At 40.3% G+C, this 23,291-nt stretch overlaps 1 protein-coding gene across 3 annotated transcripts; it reads left to right on the plus strand.

Annotated features, from left to right (window-relative positions):
* Positions 1-644: 644 nt before the first annotated feature.
* On the plus strand, positions 645-22,460 carry baz1b (bromodomain adjacent to zinc finger domain, 1B). 3 transcript variants are annotated; one of them, XM_056239409.1, is made up of 19 exons: positions 645-1,358; positions 3,294-3,410; positions 5,101-5,245; positions 6,437-6,629; positions 6,761-7,080; positions 7,159-7,347; positions 7,930-9,430; positions 9,879-10,187; positions 10,538-10,658; positions 10,886-10,984; positions 11,105-11,282; positions 11,436-11,621; positions 12,748-12,895; positions 14,157-14,304; positions 14,554-14,660; positions 14,882-15,100; positions 15,149-15,201; positions 17,480-17,586; positions 21,069-22,460. In XM_056239409.1, exons 1-19 carry the CDS (start codon positions 1,240-1,242, stop codon positions 21,733-21,735), a joined length of 4,926 nt encoding a protein of 1,641 aa, XP_056095384.1. In that variant the 5' UTR covers positions 645-1,239; the 3' UTR covers positions 21,736-22,460. The 3 variants fall into 3 exon arrangements, with proteins under 3 accessions (XP_056095384.1, XP_056095383.1, XP_056095382.1); XM_056239408.1 differs by having other exon boundaries at positions 14,882-14,995; positions 15,032-15,201; XM_056239407.1 differs by having other exon boundaries at positions 14,882-15,201.
* The last annotated feature ends 831 nt before the right edge of the window (positions 22,461-23,291 follow it).

Consider the following 23,291-nt stretch of genomic DNA (forward strand, 5'->3'; position numbering starts at 1 on the left):
GGAAGAGATAGAACATTATTCTACATATGAAAATAAGTGCAATGTCCAAGATCCACATCATCAAATCATGATTTTTAAGGCGATTACCCAATATTGGTTCCAAATAATGATACAAATTTTCAATAGACTGATTAGGGTTTAAATTGAGTGTTATATGAATACTTGAGACAATGCTTTATTATTTCATATGTTGCCTTGAGAAAAAAAAAACACGATATAGTACATTGTCTCCACTGCCAAGAGTAGCATTAACATATTAATCAAGGCTGTCTCTTTAATTGGATCATAAGTGTCGTGTGCAGGTTCTATTGTCTCTATTTTAATTATATAACAGCTGCCCCTTTCAGCTAAACGCTAGGCATTAGGCCTCATAATTTATGTTCTTACAAAAATAAAATGTCCTTAATTAAAGCAAAAGTACATGAGTCAAATTGCCATTTTGAAATAATCTATGAATTTACCACAAACTAACCTCTAGCCACGCTTCCAAACACGCCTTGTATTTATGATTGGAGGGGTGTTCCTTTGACAAAAGGTGGAGTAGGTATAACTGACAGTTCAAGCGGCCAATAAAATACCTCAGTCGTTGTCGTAGTTGTTAAGTAACCAATAGTTGGAGATGATGGGCGGGACTTATCCTTGCGTTGCAGCTTGCTACCGGGGTAACGGAGTTTTGAGGTTGTACGGAATGTTGCCGGTGTAGCAGGAACTCCCGCCATTTTTCAATAAGCTATAAACCCTGTTGTTTGTTTATGTAATCAGCACGTCCTTCAAAACAGTATCTACGCGGTCTATAGTCGCTGCGGAAAGGGGATTGGTACGTCGCTTTGGCCTGGAGAATCGACAGCAACACGGACCTGAGCGGCATAAGAAAGCCCGCCATACCAGCTCTGACGGGCCGCCTTTCGCGCTTCCATCCCCGGCACTCAGGAGGAGCTTCCGTTCACTTCTTACGCTCTTTTCAACCATCTCACCATGACCCCACCGGCCGCCCCAAACCAACGGATTTCACACAGGAGATGTAACTGACCAGTAAAGCCGTAGTTTGGTTTTGTTTCGTTTTCACGCGCTTTGTAAAAAGTAACTTAAGTAAAGCAGCGCGCGCTAGCCTAGCCCCCATGCTACGCCGCTGAGACGCGCGGATTTCACTCCATATTCAGTTTAAGCTGAGATTGAGCGGTGGGTTAGTTAAGTAGTTCACATTGCCGACACATCCAGGACCGTAGCAGTCCGCACGCGATGGCGCCGTTGCTAGGCCGGAAGCCGTACCCGCTGGTGAAGCCGCTGTCGGAGCCGCCGGGCCCAGGAGAGGAGGTGTACATCATCGAGCACTCTAAAGAGGCCTTCAGGAACAAAGAGTATCCTTTCCCACTGCCACCACTATCCACCTGCGAGCACTGAACATACACACATGCGTCCGCGAGAATCCCGATCTGTTGTTTCCACGCGGATCGTGGATTCTGAGCGCGTACCAGAACAGTGTGCGCATTTAAGCGGTTATTATTGTTTTCATCCTGCGCGCTGCATCTCATTGTAACGCTAACAGGCTAAAGGTGACATGACGTTTAGATCATCCGGGGTTACACTCTTAAGGCTTGGCTTAATGTTATATTTGTCTGATTTTGAGTGTTGGGACCTGGTAAAATTCATGTTATTGAGAGGTTGCTGATGTTGTCCTGTGTGCATTTTAGAGCGAGCTAGTGTTAGCGAGCTAGCTCCAGGAGTGTTTGTGTGACGTCTGGCGGCTAAGCAGTGTCTTATCCAAACTGCTATGACTCAATCTTGTGTAACGCGCGCGAGCTCGCTCTCATTAACCGTTCACGGATATGAGTTTATAGATTGATGCTCCAAGATTGAGACTGACGGTTATCTGTATACTGGGAGTGTGGTTATGATTGTACAAATAGTTTTTGCTCAGGCTGCCACTGGAGGGGAAAGTGCGAGTTCACGTGCAGCTGCTGCGCGAGGTCATTTGCGCGCGAAATGTTCCCCGCGCGCCAGTGACGCCACGTGAATTTGGTCATAATCGTCAGGAGGAGTAGAGCTGACCTTCAGGGCATCAGCAACCGCGTATTTTAGTCTTTTGATTTATGTTGTTAAATCCAGCATTCGCATGTTTGTTGACTATGATGTTTTTGTAAATTTGACTAGAGGTTTGCTCTAAAAATATAGATATTTATATGGTGTAGAGTTTTAACTATCTAAGACAAAATCTCTTATGGCAGATGTCACTGTAACAGGTTTCCTGACGAACCACACCTGTCTCTGTAAATAGTATAAAAGAAAGTAAACTCGCATGTGTGTTACGGAATCAGAAAACTAGCCAATCAGAAACTCTCCCTGCGTCATAATCACTCTCTGCATTCGGGTTTTGTGACATCGGATTGGCTAACGTGTCTGTGGAGGGCGGGGCTTTGGGGAGAAGGCTGTAGGATGGAGGTCAGTTTAATTCAGTTCGCATTCGATTGAGGTGCAGGTTATACAAATTGAAAACTTGTCTTTCTGACTCATTCTAAAGATGTAATCACGTGCTTAAACTTTACGCTTGTTCCAGTTCCAATTTTCCTGTTTTTCCCACCAAGTGTGTGTTCTAGATCTGCCAAAAAAGTGTTTGAAGCAAGCAAAGTTTTGAGTCTGTAGCTTTCATAAGACGTTTAATGTCATGACGTTTTTTTGATGCAATGATGGAATAATACATGAGATGGCATATTAATTAAGACAATATTTGGGCTTTTTTTGCGATGATCGGCATCTGCCATTTAGGTTTTGCTTGTCTGTTGTGAAATCTACATATAATGACCATGTCATAATTTCATTTAATTTGAGCATTTTTGTCTGTCTTGTTTGCTTGCATAGCCAGGTTTCTAGATATACTGATATCGGATATTTAAAGCCCACATTGGGTGACCAGTAATTATTTATTATGCTTAGATAAACATTTACATAATACATGAACAGAGCCAAATTAACTTATGCACAAGTATTTATCTTGCCTTTTGGCACAGTGGTTTTACTCTTTTCAGAGTGCGTGTAATATCAATTTTACTGAAATACAATATACTCTTGTATTTTTGCTACCTGTTCTTAATTGCAAATTTAAATCGAAAAATGTTCATGGAGGTTCTGCTGCTGCTGGCCCTTTAATTACTGAGCTTCTGTGCTACACACATGCAGAATGAGTCTCTTTCATAAAGGACGGACGGACGGCAGGGCAGCTCTGCTTTGGAAATGCAGAAGAGCTAGAGGTGTTGTAGTGTTTGACTGTGTTGGTTGTCCTTAATCCTGTTGTTCAGAGAGTATGAAGCTCGACTGCGCAGGTATGGAGAGCGGATATGGACGTGCAAAAGCACTGGCAGCAGCCAGCTTACACATAAGGAGGCTTGGGAAGAGGAGCAGGAGGTCACTGAGCTGTAAGTAACAAAAATGAGCTCATACATGAGTGATATGAGCATCATTCAGTCATCAGTCCATTAATTCAGTCCTTCTCAGTTTTTTTTTTAAATTTTTTACTCTATCTCTGTTTAGACAGCATTTTTGGCTGTCTCAATATGTAGTGAGCTGCCAGTGCCTTCTTGCATTTGTGCTTATCTGAGGCACAGAAATGCTGGATAGGTATGCAGCTCAATAGGTTTAAGCTATAGCTGTTTGTCATACATTATCTGAGTTCTTGGGAGGGTTATTGGTTTACTTAAACTTGGTACTTGAAAAAAGAAATGTTAACTCAAAATAAACTGAAAAAAACTTGTTCCCAAGGCAGCATTTCTCGTTTTAATTTATTACATCAACTTGATGTAATAAAATAACTGAAGCTACAACATGAAAAAACCCTGACAAACACACAACAAATTTACTAAAACTTAAACTAAAATTAAAAAAGAAAATATTAATAAAAACTATAATAGTGTCCCAGTGATACTGAAAAAGTGCTGTTTTAGATCATTGGAATTTTAAAATTGTGATTTCCAGGCCTAGAAACGAATCCGGCAGTTTGAACCGATTCACAGACTCTTAACTCTTTCTTAACGCTATTCATATATACCTGTAATTGGCTCTGAAATATTTTATTGATTTGAAATTATTATTTTTGTGCAATTTGTGTAAAATGAGTAATCTGGAAGAGGCATGGAAATTCATTGGGTGTTGCAACCCTTTATTTTCCAGCATGTCTGCTGTATGTTTCTACATTGGTGTGTGGGAGAGAGAGAGAGAAAGCAGTTTAGTCTCGTAAGCTGCTTATGTAACCAGACACACTCACAACAGTTTACTGTACAGACCATATAGAGCGTTATGCTGCTTTAAGGGTCAATGTGTTTTGGATGCTATTTTTACTGTTCATTCTTCACTCCCGTGTTTCTCATCTCCCTCTGCTGGCCATGAAGAGTATGAAGTTGTACTGTTTTCAAATGAGCTTTACTGGTGTTTACGGAAGCGTATTTCATTCACTTGAGGAAAAAAAATCTACTGTTTTTCTGAATTAACGAGTTAATTATCTCAGAATTACGAGAATTTTTTCATGAAAAATAGTTTTTGCTCTGTTTTTCTGAATTAACGAGTTATTATCTCAGAATTATGAGATACTTTTTTCTTGAAAAACATTCTTTTCACTCTGTTTTTATGAATTAATGAGTTACTCATAATTTTGAGATAATGAAGTCATTAATTCAGAAAAACCGAGCAAAAACTTTTTTCTATGAACAATTATCTCGTAATTCTGAGATGATTAACTCGTTAATTCAGAAAAACAGAGCAAAAACTTTTTTTCAATGAAAAATTATCTCGTAATTCTGAAAAAGTAGTTTTTTTTTTTCCTCAAGTGAATGCAATACGCTTCCGTAGGTGTTAACATAAATCCTCTCCAAATAAATGTTTTCAGGTAAGTCTAACAGTAGTATTCAGCTAAGAAATTGGGCCAGTGACGACTCCAACTGTCCTGAGCATATTTCACTCTGGCCTAACAAACACTTCCTAACCTGCATTGGTTAGCAATACAAAGTTGCAAATCAAAGCATATTTTCATAAAGTTTTGCAAGTTATGGTGAGTGAATCAATCATTTATGTACTTATGTTACCGATAATATAGAATGGTTTCATGTTTGGCAGGCTTCAGGAGGAGTATCCGGTGTGGTTTGAGAAGCCTGTTCTGGAGATTGTGCACCATAACACAGTATCTCTTGATAAGCTAGTGGATCTGGTCTGGGTGGAGATTCTCACCAAGTATGCTGTGGGCGAGGAGTGTGACTTCTTGGTATGAACTTGGATTTAATATTTTGATGCTTGTATGTAGGATAATGGTACACACCTGCATGTTCACCTATATCCGAGAACACTATCCCTCCATGCAGATAAAGGAATCTGTTATAACTTAAGGCAATGTGATTTCCGTGATGCAGAGAGAATCCCCGGAATCAATCCAGTCAAGAAAATGCAATTTCCAGTATAATGCAGATGTCACATAAAATGCACAAATTGATGGATGAATAAATCAAAAGTAGAACTGTACAATAAATCTGTGAATATTAAAGCGCAAAAAAACTGCTATATAAATATGTAATCTGCGCGTTTTTGCGTATGAGTTGCGCCGCTTCGTCTGCTACGTACTCAAGTATGCGTGACTCAGCGTCTGCCGTTTCACAATATGAGGACGTGAACACACGAACATCTCCAGAGCTGCTCCGAGAGAACGCTTAAGCATTTCGTCATTTTATTTGAGGAAAAACTATTGTCAAAAACTTAAAGGTCTTCACTACATCCCGTCAAAATAAAAGTTGTTTAACTTGAAGAACTTGGCAAATATATTTACAGAAATATGTACTGTTTTACAATAGAATGTACTTCTCAAAGTTTAAATAATAATAACAAAAATAATACAATTTATTTGAACCTTTACGGAATATAATGTTTTGTCCATTATTTAGTTTAGTAAATCTCTTGTTGTGCAGCAGAAAAATAAAAGGTAAAAAGTTGTTAATTTTTCATTTGGTTACATATTAAAACATTAATTATATTGTTAGTTTTATGCATTTATTTGATTATCACCATTTTTGATAATATATTTGTATTAAATCATAAGTATTTTATTCTCTATTATTCTTAAATTAATAAATTATTAATGATAAAAAGTTGTTAATCTAATCCATAATTAAATTGATTAGACATGTTCTTGATTATTGAAAGTTGAATAAACAAAACAAACAAATGGTTTCCAGTTTGTTATAAAGCTTTTGTTCAACAAAGTTGAGTGGAAATTTGTCTGACACTGGTGACATAGATGCATTCACATTAATGATTAAACACATCACACATTAACAACACAAACACATAATTAACAAAATTATACAATTAAACATTGTTTCCATCATTCCACTGTTTTAAAAAAAAAACTTTTTTTCTCTCTTATGGATGTAAAATGGTAATTCTGTCTTGCTCTCTCTGTAAGGTTGGCAATGATAAGACTTTGCCTGTGAAAGTGGTAAAGCTTCATCCGCTGGAGAATCCTCCGGAAGAAAATGTGGAGAAAAAGGTGGAAGGAGCTTGTGATTCTCCATCCAGTGATAAAGAGAACGCCAGTCAGGAGAACCTGAAGAAGGAGCCACAGTCCAAAGAGGAGGAGAGCAGGAGAGAGAGTCTCTGTAAGACTTAGCTGCTCTTTACGTTCATTCATGATGTCTTTCATTATATTCAAAAAAATGATTATTAGTTATTATTTACTGGTATTATTCAACTGACCAGTAATTGTACTTTTTTTTTTTTTTGTCTGTAGCGGATAGGGCCCGTCGCTCACCCAGAAAACTCCCAACCAGTATGAAAGAAGAAAAGAAGAAATGGGTCATGCCCAAATTTCTGCCCCACAAGTACGACGTCAAACTTCTTAATGAGGACAAAGTAATCAGTGACGTTCCCGTAGACAGCCTGTTCAGAACGGAGCGGCCTCCCAACAAAGAAATCATGCGCTACTTCATCAGACACTACGCTCTGAGGTTGGGGTCGGGAGAGAGCGCCCCCTGGGTGGTGGAGGATGAGTTAGTGAAAAAATTCAACCTGCCAAGCAAATTCAGTGACTTTTTACTGGACCCTCACAAGGTGGGATACGTATGTGATATGCTTTAGAAAGAAGTGTTTTCATAAAAAAAGTTAAATCAACATATTTTCTTTGTTTAGTTTTTGGCAGAAAATCCTTCAACTAAGAGGAAAAGCATGAGCTCACCCGAAGGTAAACCCAATAAGAAGCTGAAGACTGGAGAGACGGGAACAGACAGTGAGGGAGTAAATGTAAAAGGGGAAAAGAAGAAAAAGAAAAAAGACTCCCAGAACATACCTCTCAGTCCAACCCTCTGGAGTCATATGCAGGTACGTTTGAGCAGAGTACTTGCAAAATCTAATCATGTGAGCTGATGTCAAAAATGCTGGCTATAAAATAGTGACTGGCTATTTAATGCTAGATTAAATAGATAATGTACAATCTAAAACAGAGACCATGTATTTAATATGAAATATGAGCCTCTGATGCATCCACTGTGGGGGGGAAAACTCCTGTACAATGGAGAAAAACATGGATTATCATATAAATTTCTTTAGAAAGAAGTATTATTTTCCTATTTTTGACCTAAAATAGGAATGAGTTGAGCGTTACTGAGCATTTGTTTCATTCATTCTGGACGCTAGAGGGCGCCGTCAAGCAGAAACTCCAAATATGCCTCAGGGACTTCCTGGAACGTCATTGTATTACTTCCATAATTCCCACTTCCCTACTAGATGGGCGGCACATCGTTTTGAAACGTATTTTAGTCATCTCATATACAAATTAATGGCTTAAAAGCTATCTTATGCTCTTTAATGAGACTGCCCGATTGAGTTATTTGTGCATTTTATTGTATTTATGCAATGTTTGTGTATATTAAATAAATAAATAAATCATTTTCTTTTGTTCAGGTGAAGAAAGTTAATGGATCACCTTTAAAAATGAAAAACTCAGGTACTTCCAAGAAGTCTGATGGGGAAAACATCCTCGGCACCCCAAAATCGAACAAAAAATCCACTGACCCCAAAAAGAGCCGCAAGAGTGGAGTCACCAAGACTCCCAGTGGCCAGAAGCTCTCCAAAAAGGAGGACAAAATCACCAAGAAACCCAAAATGAAGCAGATGACCCTTTTGGATCTTGCTAAAAGTCCACCTGCTCCAGCTAGCCCAAAAAAGCGAGGGCGAAGTTTAAGCACTGGCTCCACTAAGCTGGGCAAACCTTTTCCGCCTATGGCCTTGCATCTCCTTCGGTTTTACAAGGAGAATAAAGGCAAAGAAGACAAGAAGGCCGCTCTGTCCACACTGGTGTCTAAGGCAGCAAAAACGCTGTCCGCAGAGGATCGCGGGCGACTTCCCGAGGAGCTGAAAGAGCTGGTGCAGAAGCGCTGGGAACTTCTTGAGCAAAAACGCAGATGGGCCCTCATGACCGAGGAGGAGAAACAGGATGTTCTGCGTCAGAAGCGTCAGGAAGTCAAGAAGAAGCTGCGTGAGAAAGCTAAAGAGCGAAGAGAGAAGGAGATGCAGATGAGGCGGGAGATGTCGCGCCGTTACGAAGACCAGGAACTCGAAGGCAAATGCTTGCCAACATTCCGTTTGTTCGACATGCCCGAGGGGCTTCCCAACGCCCTCTTTGGTGACATAGCCATGGTAGTGGAGTTCCTTCAGTGCTACTCTGGCCTCCTGATGCCAGATGACCAGTATCCCGTCACCTCCATCGCTCTGATGGAGGCTTTAGCTGGAGACAAGGCGGGTTTCCTCTACTTGAACCGTGTGCTGTTGGTTCTGCTGCAAACGCTTCTGCAAGATGAGCTGGCCGAAGGTTACAGTGAACTGGACATGCCGTTATCCGAGATTCCTCTGACCATGCACTCCGTATCCGAGCTGGTGCGCCTGTGTTTGCGGCCAACGGATGCACACGAGGAAGAGAGTGCCCGTGGCTCAGATGGCTGGCAGCCTGGTGGGGGCTATGATGACGTGGTGAGCAGCGAGTTTTTGGAAAAGCTTGAGACATCGGAAGTGTTTGAACTGACCCCTCAGGAGAAGGTCAGCCTGCTGGTGGCGCTGTCTCATCGTATCCTCATGACCTATTCGGTGGAGGATCACGTGGAAGCCATGCAGCAGCGATCAGCCGAGCTGTGGAAGGAGCGGCTCGCCACGCTCAAAGAAGTCAATGAACGTAAGAGGGCGGAGAAGCAGAAACGGAAAGAGCAGATGGAGGCAAAAACCGATGGTAGTGGTGATGTTCTCTTGAGGGCAGATGGGAGGAAAGATTCAAACGTGAAAAAAGAGGCACTTAAGGTCCCTGCCAAAGTGGAAGCAGAGCCGGAGGACATGATCAGCACTGTGAAAAGCAGACGCTTGATGTCCATTCAGGCCAAGAAAGAAAAGGAAGAACAGGAACGGCAAAACAAAGGTGAGAGATGAGTAAAAAAAAAAAAAGTGAAGCTTGTTTGGTGCGCATCAGGGTTCGGATGGCAGCGTTCACACTTATTCAAATTAACTACGTTAACAGAGCAATCGCTCCAGAGTTTACACTTTAATCGAACCAAACCTGCCAAGTGTGAACACACCATGAAAGTAGGGCACTGAGAGACACAATGAAGACAGAGTCTATCAGAACAGGGTAATTAAAGAGAGCAGCATGTTTAATGTGAAATGGTTGAGTTTTAGAATTGTTTTCTAAAGGCATTTATATTATTACACAAGATTTCTATTTTAAATTGTTCTTTTGAACTTTCTTACAATACTTGAAATTGCGACCATTTTGGTGTCTTATCCTCCCAAAATTGTATGTGCGCCCTCAAAATAAATGAGATAATACAAATGTTTTTAAATAAAATGTATGTATGCATCTCTTGCAGAGCGTATGGAGAAAGAAGCAGAGGAGGAGCGCATAAGGAGGCAGAAAGCTGCAGCAGAGAAAGCCTTCCAGGATGCTGTCACTAAAGCCAAGCTGGCGTTGAGGAAAACACCGCTGGGCACTGACCGCAATCACAACCGGTATTGGCTGTTCTCCGATGTGGTTCCTGGGCTGTATATTGAAAAGGGATGGGTTCATGAGAGTATAGACTACACGTTCACTCTTCCTCCTGAAGAGGAGCCGGTGTTGACAGAGGAAGATGAAGAGATAAAGAAAGAGGAGGAGATAAAGAAAGAGGAGGAGACAGAAGGTTAGTCTACCTTTGCACTTTCTAAATACTTTATTGTAAATGTGTTATTGACCAGACTTCTTGGCAGAATTTAAATGTTAGCCGCATAAAACCTGTTTGCCAGACTAGGTGTTCTGGTAGATGTATCACATCTGTTGTTTACAGAAGCAACAGTTTTCTTGGTTTTTGGTACAAACTTCTACCTAACGGGTGTAGTCAAGTACAATCCATGTAAAATGGGTTCTGTTTGGAGTAGAAAAAAAAATCCTTAAGTATTTTCAGATCAAACTTATAAATGTATAATATACAGAATAATGTTACTTTCATTGAAATGCAATCTGTTTGAACGTGTCTGTTCCTTGCCTTCTCAGATGGAGAGAAAGAGGATGAGGGCAGCATAGTCAGCACTTCTAATGAAAATGGCCAGCAGGTGGCACCAGTGCCAGAGACTTGTATTGAGACCACTGTGCCCAAACAAGGCCAAAACCTCTGGTAAGTGTTCTTGCAAATTCCCAGCTGTATCATTTGGTGTCTGGGAAATCTGCCTTTAAGTAATTTTTGTATGAGACTACACATTTTTTGGGAGGAAAGGCCTCCAATAAGAAAAAGGTCTAAAATGGGGTTAAAATTAACTTTAATCAGGACATGGCATGACATCTGTCAAGATATATCAGTATTGGGCGGCAACACAAATGCTTGTTCTTAAACTGTTTTACCAGGTTTGTGTGTGATGCACCAAAAGACCTCGATGAACTAATAGAGAGTCTTCACTCTCAGGGAGTAAGAGAGAGTGAACTCAAACTCAGGCTGCAGGTCAAGTGAGTATATAAATATACACACGCACACATCCCCTTTCTCCTGAAAACACATTTTCACAACTTGCTTTCAATCCCAGTAAAATGAATGAAGAATTCAGATGGTTTTATTTTGTGTTTTAGTTACCAGGAAATCTTGCATTCCATCCATCTGACAAAAAAAGGTAACCCAGGCCTTAAGACCTGCGACGGATACCAGGAGCTGCTTAAATTCTTGCGCACTGACATTATCGAGGTAGCCTCTCGTCTGCAGAAAGGAGGCCTGGGATACATGGAGGACACGTCTGAGTTTGAGGAGAGGGTGAGAAACATTAAGATCTTGTGGTGAGGGTGGGCGCTTATACCATTACCATCTCGTGAAATAAGATTTTGGTCAATAGCCCTGAAGCCCAGCCCTGCTTCATGGATCTCTCCACCACTTTGAACCTACCTGACCTCTCACTTGTGTTTTCAGGTGCAGACCTTGGAGAAACTGCAGGATTTTGGCGAGTGTGTGATCACCCTGCAAGAGAGCGTGATCAAGAAGTTTCTGCAGGGCTTCATGGCGCCCAAACAGAAGAAGAAAAAGAAGACTGCGGGAGAGGAGAGTACGACGGCAGAAGAGGTGGACGATCAGAAGAGACTGGCTGAAGAGGCCAGGGTGAGTGCATTTGTGCTCAATAGGGCTTCATGACACTAACATTTCAGTAATTAATTTAATTATTCTCAATACCATAGCCCAAAAAAAAAGAACAAAAAAAAAAGCGTGTGTTTAAAAAGTTAAAAATAAATATTAACAAATTAAAACTATGTACTCTTCAGTCAAGTAAACATTGCAGGCATTGATTGAAGCAAACAGAAACAAATTCCGTGCATTAGAACTAATAAAAACAGAACAAAGATGGTGTTTTAATACATTTTACATGTAATTCTATTTCCGTAATGACAAAGCTGAATAAAATATTTTTTTTAAACTAACTCCAAATCTTTATAGGGTTAGTTCACCCAAAAATGAAAATTCTATCATTTACTCACCCTCATGTCATTCCAAACCTGTAAGACTATTGTCCATCTTTAGAACACAAATGAAGATCTTTTTAATGAAATCTAAGAGATTTCTGTCCCTCCATTGACAGCCATGCAACTACCACTTTGACGCTTCAAAGATTTCATAAAGAGAACGTAAAACTAATCCATATGAATCGAGTGGTTTAGTTCAAATTTTCTGAAGAAACCCGATCGCTTTACATCATGAACAGATTTACTTTTGGCTTTTATTCACATATAAACATTCATCAACTCACACATCAGTTGTGGTAAAAAAAAAGCATGTTCGCTTGACGTGCGAGAACAAATGAGGTTCATTCTCGTGTTACGCAGCACGTTTGAGCTTCCACAAGAGGTTTGTTCTCAAACTTCTAGCATGTTCGATTGAGCTTCTGTTTGTTCACTGATCAATGTTGATGTGTGAATAAAAGCCTAAATTAAATCTGAATTTTTAACTAATCCACTTGATTCATATTGATTAGTTCACGATCTCTTTATGAACTTTTTGAAGCATCGAAGTAGTTGTTGCGTCAACTCAAAGAAGGGACAGAAATCTCTCAGATTTCATTTAAAGTCTTCGTGTTTCGCAGGTGAATGAAAGTCTTACTGGTATGGAATGACATGAGAGTAAGTAATTGATGACAATTTTATAATTTCTCGGTGAACTACCTCTTTAAAAGTAGTGTATGTGAGTGTATATAATGTTCAAACCACTAAACTTGTGCATATTGAACTTCTAGGTAGCCACGGCGGTGGAGAAGTGGAAAACTGCCGTCCGTGAAGCTCAGACTTTTTCTCGCATGCACGCGCTGCTCGGCATGCTGGACGCCTGCATCAAGTGGGACATGTCTGCAGAGAACGCTCGCTGTAAAGTGTGCCGCAGGAAAGGTGAGACATCAAAGATCAATCTCTAATGCTGTGAAGCACTGTTTTATAGTGTTAAATATTAAATGCAGTGGAAAAATGTTGGACCAAGTCATCAAAGCTATGAAATCACACATTACAACGTGAATGAGACGTTGTGTACAATGAATTAATTAATTATTTATTTATTTTTTACATTTTGTCATTTTCAAAGTTGCCACCCTTTGTCTAGATTCCAGCTCTGTTCTGGACATTCACTAAACCCACTTTAGGAGCTGCATCATGGGATGCTTTTTTAAACTGCATTTAAATAAGTTAATCTGTACTTTTGCTTCTCTTTCCAGTCTAATTCATCAAACAATATGATTTTAATCTATTTTAGTTTTATAAATGACAATTTAAATTGGTCTGCAAAACTAATTTTTTCCAAAAGTTTTAATAGTACTATTTAGTGTTTCCCATTAATTACCTAAAATCTGGCCACCCGTCACAGTTTTATAATAATACGAAAATATACTTAAAAATATACAAAAAAAATCTCGTAACGTTGTAATTTCCACCATTAATTTGGCAAAGCATCTATTGAAATCACAAAAAAGACAACAGTTTGAAGTATATAGTCTGTGATCATTTACACTGCAGTTCATGATCAAGTGCTTTCAGCGTCTAAGGGGCTGTTTACACCTGGCCACTTTACCGTTCGTGAAAAGACCAGGTGTAAATGCCAATGCAAAAAAAAAAACGTGTGAGCGTGTTATAGACTGTCATGTTAAAGCCAGATATAACGGCTCTACTGCAACACGCATCACCGCAGATGAGCATCTATTCGTCAAGCCAACGCAAACTATCGCAAATCAAAGTGAAAGTAAGTTGCAGACGCTTAACACACAATCATCTTCATTAAAAGTAAAGAAACGAAATGATCTTACCAGTGCTGTTGCCGCTCTCCCCTATTGCGGTCTTTTGATTTTGAGATTAGCTGATTATCAAAATTCAGTACAATATTTATTGTACTGATATAGTACTGTCACTTGCATCATAATTTGGAACACAGTGTACCGAGTATGTGAAACAAATGACCTTCAGACTAGTTACAGGGAGTAGTTGACTTCACACCTTTAGCGTATGAAATGCACAAGGGAGAGAATGACCATCAAAGAGAGAATGTCTAAGATTTAAACGGCACCTGTTGCTGTAATGTGAGCTGCACACAAGAGAAAGTACTGCATGAAACAGGAAGATTTAATGTGTAAGTGATCTGGTTTCTGAATGTCTTTCTCTGCAGGAGAGGATGATAAGTTGATTCTGTGTGATGAGTGTAATAAAGCCTTCCACCTGTTCTGTCTGCGGCCGGCTCTGTACCGTATACCGGCGGGTGAATGGCTCTGCCCAGCCTGTCAGCCAACCACTGCCCGACGCAGCTCCAGGGGCAGGTTAGTGCTCACGCGTTGTAAAATCTGTGCTAGTGTTTTTTTTCTTTTTTTTTTTCTCTTTTTTTCTAGGTTTACCACTGGAAATAAGCTCTAGTAATTCAGGGTTTGCTTGGATGTTTTGAAGCATTTGTCTAAAAGCTTTAGTTTCCCCAGTTAAATGAATGTAAATATGAGGCTAGTGTAGCTTTCTGGGTTTTTTTCCATGCTCAAAAGTTCCTCCAATTCATTTACAAATCTTTGCATGTGCAGAAATTATAATGAGGACACTGAGGAAGAGGAGGATTCAGAGGAGGAAGATGAAGAAGAGTCTGAAGAGGAAGAATCGGAAGAAGAATACAGGGATACAGGCCACAGCTGTGAGTGTCACTAAGAGCTTTGAAAACCAATACACTTTTCATTTAAGGGTGGGGGAAAAATGCAATTTTTACTTCATCAATTTGTATGAATGTTTTCATACCAAAAATGCAAAAAAAATTAAACCTGGTCTATGTACTACAGCATCATGCCATGCTGAAGTGCTTGAAACTTTGTCTTAAGTATTGGCACAAACTCTAGTTGTCTGTTTTGGTTTTCACAGTAAGACCGAGGAAAAAGATGAAGACATCTTTGAAGCCTAAAGTGCAGAGTAAACAACCACAGAAGAAGCATTCGCCTCCTAGTTCCAGACCCGCTTCCAAGCCAGATCCCAAACCTGCTCTCAGATCTGCTGCTAAATCAGATCCCAAACCTGCTCTCAGATCTGTTTCCAAACCAGATCCCAAACCTTCTCCCAAACAAGATCCTAAACCTCCCAAACCTGCTCCCAAACAAGATCCTAAACCTTCTTCCAAACCTGCTTCCAAACAGTCACCTAAATCACGGCCCGCACCGAGCCACCCTGCTGACATCGACGAGCTGGTGAGTAAAACAAGACATGTGGAAGTGAGGTCTATGTTACTGTTCCCTGTTTGCATTAAATTTGTTTTAGTTAACTGTGCAGTATAGATCTTTACAAATGTTAGGTTAATTTTTGATTGCCTTCAACAACAAAAAAAGCACAATTGAGACTAGGGGTGCAACGGTACAGATAGCCCACGGTACGGTACGTACCTCGGTTATTGGGCCACGGCCTCGGTTCGGTTTCGGTACATGTTTTGTGCAGAAAGAGACTGCTATTTCATCCCAAAAATATGTTTTATTTTTCTTATGAGCATAAACAGAATGTCACAGTAGGAAGAACATCAATGTGTATGGAATAAATTAACACTCTAGTCTGTACTGAACAACACTAAGTAATACAACCTCTTACCACTTATGAAATACAAAATGTAAACAAACACAATTTAGAATATTCAAGTGGATCCCAATTCCAAACCTTGATAACTGGTATATGAAGTGATCAATGTGAAAGAAAAAGTGCACTTTTACCTTTAACAAACATAAATTAGCTTGTGGTTTGAATAAAAAAAAAGCAGAGCAAAATAATATAATAAAAAAATACTGCATTCAGGATACAAAGTGCAATGTTATTTACTCATCCACTATTGAGAGATTCTTGTGCAAAAAGATGAGTCTATCAACACTGTCTAGTGCAAGGCGAGACCGGTTGGCACTAACGATGTCCCCAGCAGTGGAGAAAATTCTCTCACTAGGAACTAAAGTCCCTGGGACACAGAGAAGACGTTTTGCCGCTTTTGCTACATGAGGTAACTTGCACTCATTGGTCTTCCACCACATGAAAGGATCAGCATCAACACCAATGGAGTCTTCTAACCTATATGAAGCAACTTCATCCTCAACAATCTGGGAAAGAGCCTAACGCGAATTTTATTATTTGCGCGAGTGGATTACATACAAAGTCAATGCAAAGACGCGAATGACGGGCGTTGCGAATGACGCGAATTGGGCGACGCGTTTGCCTCGAATGTCTTCCGCGCAAGTTGAAAAATTTGAACTCGAGCGAATGTTCAAGCGTCTAACTAGACGCGTATTTGACGCTCTATTCGCGTTCGTTGTGTGAACACACCATAAAAGGATCAGCGCGAACTCAATGGCAAAACCGAAGTCCCGCGGGACACGAGGGTAGATTGTCCTGTGCAGGGCTGGCCGAATGGTCCGGGATTTTACTGTGTACCGTTGCATCCCTAATTGAGACTGATTCAGCTGAACCCATTTGAAAAGCTTTAGTGAATCAATGAAGTACTGGTGAAAGAACAGTTTGTTCATTTTAACAAGCATAATATGGGGTGTGTTGAGGCAAAAAAAATTTTTTTAAATGAACAGTGCAAGTGGAGGCACATTAAAGGGTTAGTTCACCCAAAAATGAAAATTCTGTCAGTAATTACTCGCCCTCATGATGTTCCGACCCCGTAAGACTTTCATTCATCTTCGGGACACAAATTAAGATATTTTTTTATTAAATCTGAGAGCTGGATCACTCCTCCATAGGCTTCTTAAGGGATCGAAACTGACTGGCCCAAAAGTTATGAAAGACATCGTTAAAATAGTCCGAGTGACTACAGTGGCTCAATCTTAAGTTTATCAAGCGACGAGAATACTTTTTGTGCGCAATAAACAAACAAAAATAACGACTTTATTCAACTAATCATTTCCTTCTCTGTTCGGCCGTGATATTTCACGTAGTGATATTGCGCAAAGCTTCTAGGTTGCACGTCACACGTAGGCTCACTATTGGCCAACGCTGGTCATGTGTGTGTGTGATGCGTGACGTACAACCTAGAAGCTTTGCGTTGTTCCACTACGTGAAATATCACGGCCGTACAGAGAAGGAAATGAATAGTTGAAATAAAGTCGTTATTTTTGTTTGTTGTTGCGCACAAAGAATTCTCGTCGCTTGATAAACTTATGGTTGAGCCACTGTAGTCACTCAGACTATTTTAATGATGTCTTTCATTACTTTTGGGCCGGTCAGTTTCGATCCCTTAAGAAGCCAATGGAGGAGTGATCCAGCTCTCAGATTTAATCACAAATATCTTAATTTGTGTTCCGAAGATGAACGAAAGTCTTACTGGGTCGGAACAACATGAGGGTGAGTAATTACTGACAGAATTTTCATTTTTGGGTGAACTAACCCTTTAAGTATTAGTCACTGTACTAATATAGACCTATATGAATGTTTAGGAATAGGAAAGCACCATATGTGAGTGTTTCTGAAGTGTTTTTGATTTTTTTGCAGATCCGACAGAGCTCTAAGCCTCTATTAAAGAAAAAAGCTGTTGAGCTGGAGAAATGTGAGGAGATCCTTCAGAAGCTCATGAAATACCGATACAGCTGGCCCTTCAGGTAAACCCTCACAGACATTATAAAGGCATATGATTTTGTGAACGTTTTAATACACACATAGATTTGTTAATCACAATTAATGTCATAACTTTTTAATAGACTTAAAAAGGTAAAAATTTGCTATTTAATTTACTGTTTTAATTGAATATTTATACAAAGTTATTTGGCCTCTAGAGGGCGAAATTAAAATCATTGACTGAGTTGTTTACGTTAACAAGTGAGGCTGCGTGCAGCACAGAGATTACAAACTGCACGGAGAGCGCTGACACTTCAGATGCGCATTTAAAACTACCGTATTTTCCGCACTATAAGGCGCACTTAAAAGCCTTTAATTTTCTCAAAAAACGACAGTGCGCCTTATAATGCGGAGCGCCTTATATATGGATGGGGAACACACGTTCACCAAGACGGGGAGACAGCGCCGGGCGACTTACGCCACTATCTGCCAATGGATCGTGGATGCCTGGGCTGATATATCAGTCTCAACTGTGATCCGAGCTTTCACGAAGGCAGGAATAATCTCTTTATTCAGCCAGCTCACATACCCGTATTTACTTCCTGTTTTCGGCCGAAGTCCACAGTAGTTGATTGTCGAGTTCGCGCGCGCGCGATCAAACCTCCTCCGTGTGTTCAACATCTGATTCGGATGAACTATCCATTTGAGCTGATATTCTCAGAACACCACACAGCACCGTCATCGGCTGACAGCTGACAGTCTGAGTCTCCACTGTTGCTTAGTTACCAATGATCGCGCGCGCACTCGACAATCCCCTACTGTGGACTTCAACCGAAAACAGGAAGAAAATACGGGTATGTGAGCTGGCTGAATAAACATCATTTTTATTCATATCTTTCACATTTACTGGAGTCAGATTCACCGTGTTCACTCACATGGCTGTGCACTTGTAATGACACATTAAGGTTGTTAAGAGGCTAAAAGCAGGTTTAAAACTTTTCCCGTTTAAGTCAACAGGGTGCAAATTTTAAAAAGAGGATAACACGGTGTAGGCAACACCGGTTTTGTCGTTGTTATCTGTACTGACAGCACTCCAAATTTACAAAAAAATGAGCTCAATGTTAAAATTGACCAGAGTTTTCCTTTAACGTTTGAACAACGTTACCATGGGAGTGAACGGAGTTGTCAGAAAGCTTAATAAAGTTGACATTTGTTGACATCTAGTGGATGCATAACGCAAACCCAGTCAAACGTTTGACTGCAGTATCTTATGCGCCTTATAATCCGGTGCGCCCTATATATGAAAAATGTTCTAAAATAGGTCATTCATTGAAGGTGCGCCTTATAATCCGGTGCGCCGTATAGTGCGGAAAATACGGTAGTTAAATCACTGAGTGATTTGTAGTTTGTAACCGAGAGGTCTGTCGAATTGAACCGCTTCTCACTGGATTTCTCACTCATTGTGATGAGATCGTGTTGGTTTAATACTAGTGTCCGCGACCGGGAGTAAACGCAACTCCTTTAAGCTTGCGTTCCGTTTTCCACTGGGCCGTGCTACGTAGTTCAAAGTAAACCAGTGAAACAACTGAAAACCGTGTTATTTTTTCTCTATTTGTTGTTACTGACCGAGAAACCGCTTCAGATGATTCAGTGACAGCGGTCCGAACGAATCCGAATCGTTTCAGACCGTTATGCAAGTGCGTTTGGCCAATTCATGGAAAGGAAATCGAACCAAAAGAATGATTAATTCACCAATGATTGGTATCGCTGGTTTAGTAGACATGAATACGGGACACGCATAATAACTGCTGAAATTTTCTAACTGAAAACCTTTCTCAGGTCAGTCAGAGCGCTCATGGTACGGTCAGTGGGTCTCATTCATGAAACATTCGTAAATATACGAGTAAATATGAGAGTGATTTGCGCGTAAAGAGACCTTCCCGAAAACTCATCTCCTGATTCACAAATACTTCGTAAACGTCAGATGTGATAGTGAAATGTGTGCGTGTTAATAAATTCCAATCAGTCGTAAATGGGACGTGCGTGAACGCTCATTCTCAATTACCATAAATCCCGCCCTTTAAATCCGACTGACAAACTATATATGGGCATCATGTTATGACACCAAATGAAGGATTTCAACATGTCTTCTCAAAAACGAATGAAAGAACGATTTCTGCATCTGAGAAATTTAAGTTTTATTATCAGAAGTTCATTCAAAACACCACATTTTATTTTCAAGCATATTCTACTTAGTGGCGTATCAGGTCCTAAAAAAAAGGAAGCTTGGCAGCATTACAGATGCAGTTAATGGAGTTTCATCTGTTGATCAAACAGTCCCAGAAGTAAAAAGAAAAACCGTATGTAATTACTATATAATACTTTTTCAAAATGCTGTGTAAATATGTACCCGATTAAGGTGAAATTAAAATGCAGCCTTAGTTATTAATGAGCAAAACATTCGGGTGTTAAACTAACTCTTTACGCGTGGCTGGGAGCAGGTGTAGATTTCTTTCGTACCAACTAACATTTGGAAAATACGAACATTTTAATGAATCCGAAAATTTACGCCAGAACCACTTGACACACGATTTACACAAATTCGTTCTGCTCGTGTTTCATGAATGAGACCCAGTGCGTATAGCCGTACAGCTGCAGGTGCCACTGTGGCCACGCGCATATCAAGCCAAATTTAGCGGCACCGCCAGGAGGAGGAGGGAGGTTGGGGTGCCCTCGGGCCGGATCTGGCCTTTTGAATTGGCCTGGGCTGGCAATTGAATAGCCCTGCTGTATAGTATATATCGCCATACACAAGTATACTGTATGCATGTGGATGAAGTTGGACATGCTTGTATATTCAACGTTATATAAAGAGGTAGAAGATGTTTCATTTTGCAACAAAATAAAAATAATCAAGCAGTTGAAGTTTGCTATATAATATATCACTTAATGCAAGTGTAATGCATGTATGTGAAAAAAGTTGGATGTAATATATCCAACTTTATAGGTAGCAAATCTCAGCAGCATAGTTTATCTCATTCCATAGAACTGTGCAATAATATGTTTTTCAGTGTAAATTGATATTGCTATGTTTGAATACATATGTATGTATGCAGATAAAGTAGGATGTAATAAATATCCTACTTTTAATATCGCAGAGTGGTAATATAGTTTATATTTTTTGACGGTATAACAATCAAGCAGTTGAGTTTTGCAATTACTACATGCCACTTAACGTGAGTGTACTGTACGTATCCTGTCAAGGTTGGATATTCTGACTTTAGTTTTATAAATCGTTCATTTTTTATCTGGTGATATTAAGAATTATGAAACCAGTGAGGTTTTTTTTTCTTTCAATTTATAACAGTTTGGCTAATTGACAAGCCGCCATGGGTAAATGATGCATGTAAATGACGGGGTTCAAAATTTCGATCAAATGGCCCACACTAAATCAGTTTAGTGGAGGCATTAATTGAAAGCAGTCGTGGCATAAAACATTCCTGTGCTTTCTCTTCTCTTCATCCAGGGAACCTGTATCCGCTGAAGAGGCAGAGGATTATCAGGACATCATCAGCACCCCAATGGACTTCGCCTCCATGCAGGACAAGTTCAAATCCTCTCAGTACCACAGCGCCAGCGATTTCCTCGAGGACATTAAGCTCATCTTCTCAAACGCAGAGGAGTACAACCAGCCCAACAGCAACGTCCTGACCTGCATGACACGCACAGAGCAGGCGTTCGTCGAGCTCCTGCAGAAGAGCCTCCCTGGGGTCGGATATCTGCGCCGGCGAACGCGCAAACGCCCCGCCACTCCCTCCGAAGAGGAGGACGACGAAGAAGAGGTGGAGGGAAGGAGGAAGATCCAGAACGGGAAGCAAAGAGCCACATCCAGACAGAAGGAAGATGACGAGGAAGTCTCGGGACGAAGGAAGGCCAGACAGAGCGGCAGACAACGGAACCAAGCTGACAGCGAAAGCGAGGATGATGACGATGATGAGGAGGTGGCTGTGAGAAGGAAGAGCAAGCGGTCGAGTCGGAAAGACTATCGAGAGCAGGAAAGCGACAATGAGAGGGACAGCAGGAGAGCTGGATCGAGACGGACACCACGAGGTGTGACGGAAGACAAGGACGAGGCCAGCAGCGACGAGGACTCGGGCGGCCAGCGACATTCCAAGAGGCTCAAGCGCTCATGAAGACCAGGGTGCTTTGTGTTCTTTGTATTCGTTTTCGTACCCCCTCCTTATTAATCCGAAGGCAAAACAGGCCACCCCGTACCCGCTGCATATCGGACAGAACCCTTTTTCACCCCGATGTAGATGTTTCTGTTTATTTTACTTTTTGGAAGTTTTTATGTTAATATTGGAGAAAACTGATTTATATTTGTAAGTTGATTAATAATGGTGACGCTTGTTTGTTTTTTTTCAACCTGAGGATTTGCATTGAAAATGAGATGTCATCTCTTTGAGCTCTTAAGACTTTTTTTTTTTTTCATTTGATATTTGACCTAAAAAAATTGAAAGTTAAAAAAAGAAACCCCCTACGTCCCCAAAAAATTGTAATCGCAAATACCACCAAGCCATGTCTCGTTTTGATGACTTAGGAGGTTCCTCTGCAGAAGCTGACCTGTAAATGTTATAAAAGTGGTCCAGAATGAAACTCGTAGATCCTTTTGCGTAGACCTTCATGCAGACTTTCAAATTAATTATCTGGTGACCGTCCAGAACTAGGCTCTTTCAATGAAACTGACCTTGTGTGTTTTCTGTGTCTCATGAGAGCTGTTTAATTGGCACTAAACCCCCATGGTGGTTTGACGTTGATCTAAAAGTCTTTATTTTTTGAGTGTGCCACCAATTGTTAATTTTCTTTAGTCATTTATTATTTTGGTTGTTTTACAATAAAAAAAAACTGTCATCCTTAAGTTTGGTTAAACAACTTTTTTTTTTCTAAAAGCAAGAGATCCTGATCCTGTTTATTAGCCTATTGGGATCTAATGATTCCTGGCATCATCTTATTCCCTGGAAACCAGTAGGTGGCACTCTACTACAGTGGTCTTCGAAAGAAAAGTTCCCCTTGGTGTTAAACTGACATTTGAATGTTATATTCCCCCTGAAAATCTTTGATTAACTGAACCTGAAATCAAGATGGTAAAAGCAGATGTGAATTTTGTTTCTGGAGACACTCAAGTGAGATTCTGGTATCTGATGGGCACAGATCAGTTCAGTGTCCACATATGAGTGTATAATCTATTCTTCAGAAGTACCATAATTCCTTTTTATATTACTATGTAAATAATGAGCTTTGACTATTTCGTTTCTTGATCATAGCCACGGAAGTTTAAAATAGGTATGTTTGTCCACAGCAGACGTGCTGCTCAGGGCTTTATTCTTGATTTTTTATTTTATTTAATTTCCCTCCACCCCAATTGGATTGGGCTCAATTTAATCTTTGGAAGCAAAGTCACTATCATAACCTACTTGTTTTGGTTTGACGTCACTTGGTAACCTAACAGCATATCCATCGAATGGCCTGTTGTTTTCCAGATTCATGAGTAAAAAATTAACTGAAACCGTAGGATGTACCCCAAAGATTCTCGGGCTTGGAAAGCGAGTCGTCTCACTGGTGTAAATGCTTTCTTTCAGTTACTAGGTGGCTTTCAGGAGGTTCTAGTGGTGGTCAAAGCAGTTTTCATATGTATTTATAGGTCCCGGACCTGGTAGGGAAACTAAACTTTAAGGATGTCCTTATCCCT

This window comes from Rhinichthys klamathensis, unplaced genomic scaffold (genome assembly GCF_029890125.1).
Source record: "Rhinichthys klamathensis goyatoka isolate OS25496 unplaced genomic scaffold, OSU_Roscu_1.1 h1tg000561l_1, whole genome shotgun sequence".
Classification (NCBI taxonomy): Eukaryota; Metazoa; Chordata; class Actinopteri; order Cypriniformes; family Leuciscidae; genus Rhinichthys; species Rhinichthys klamathensis.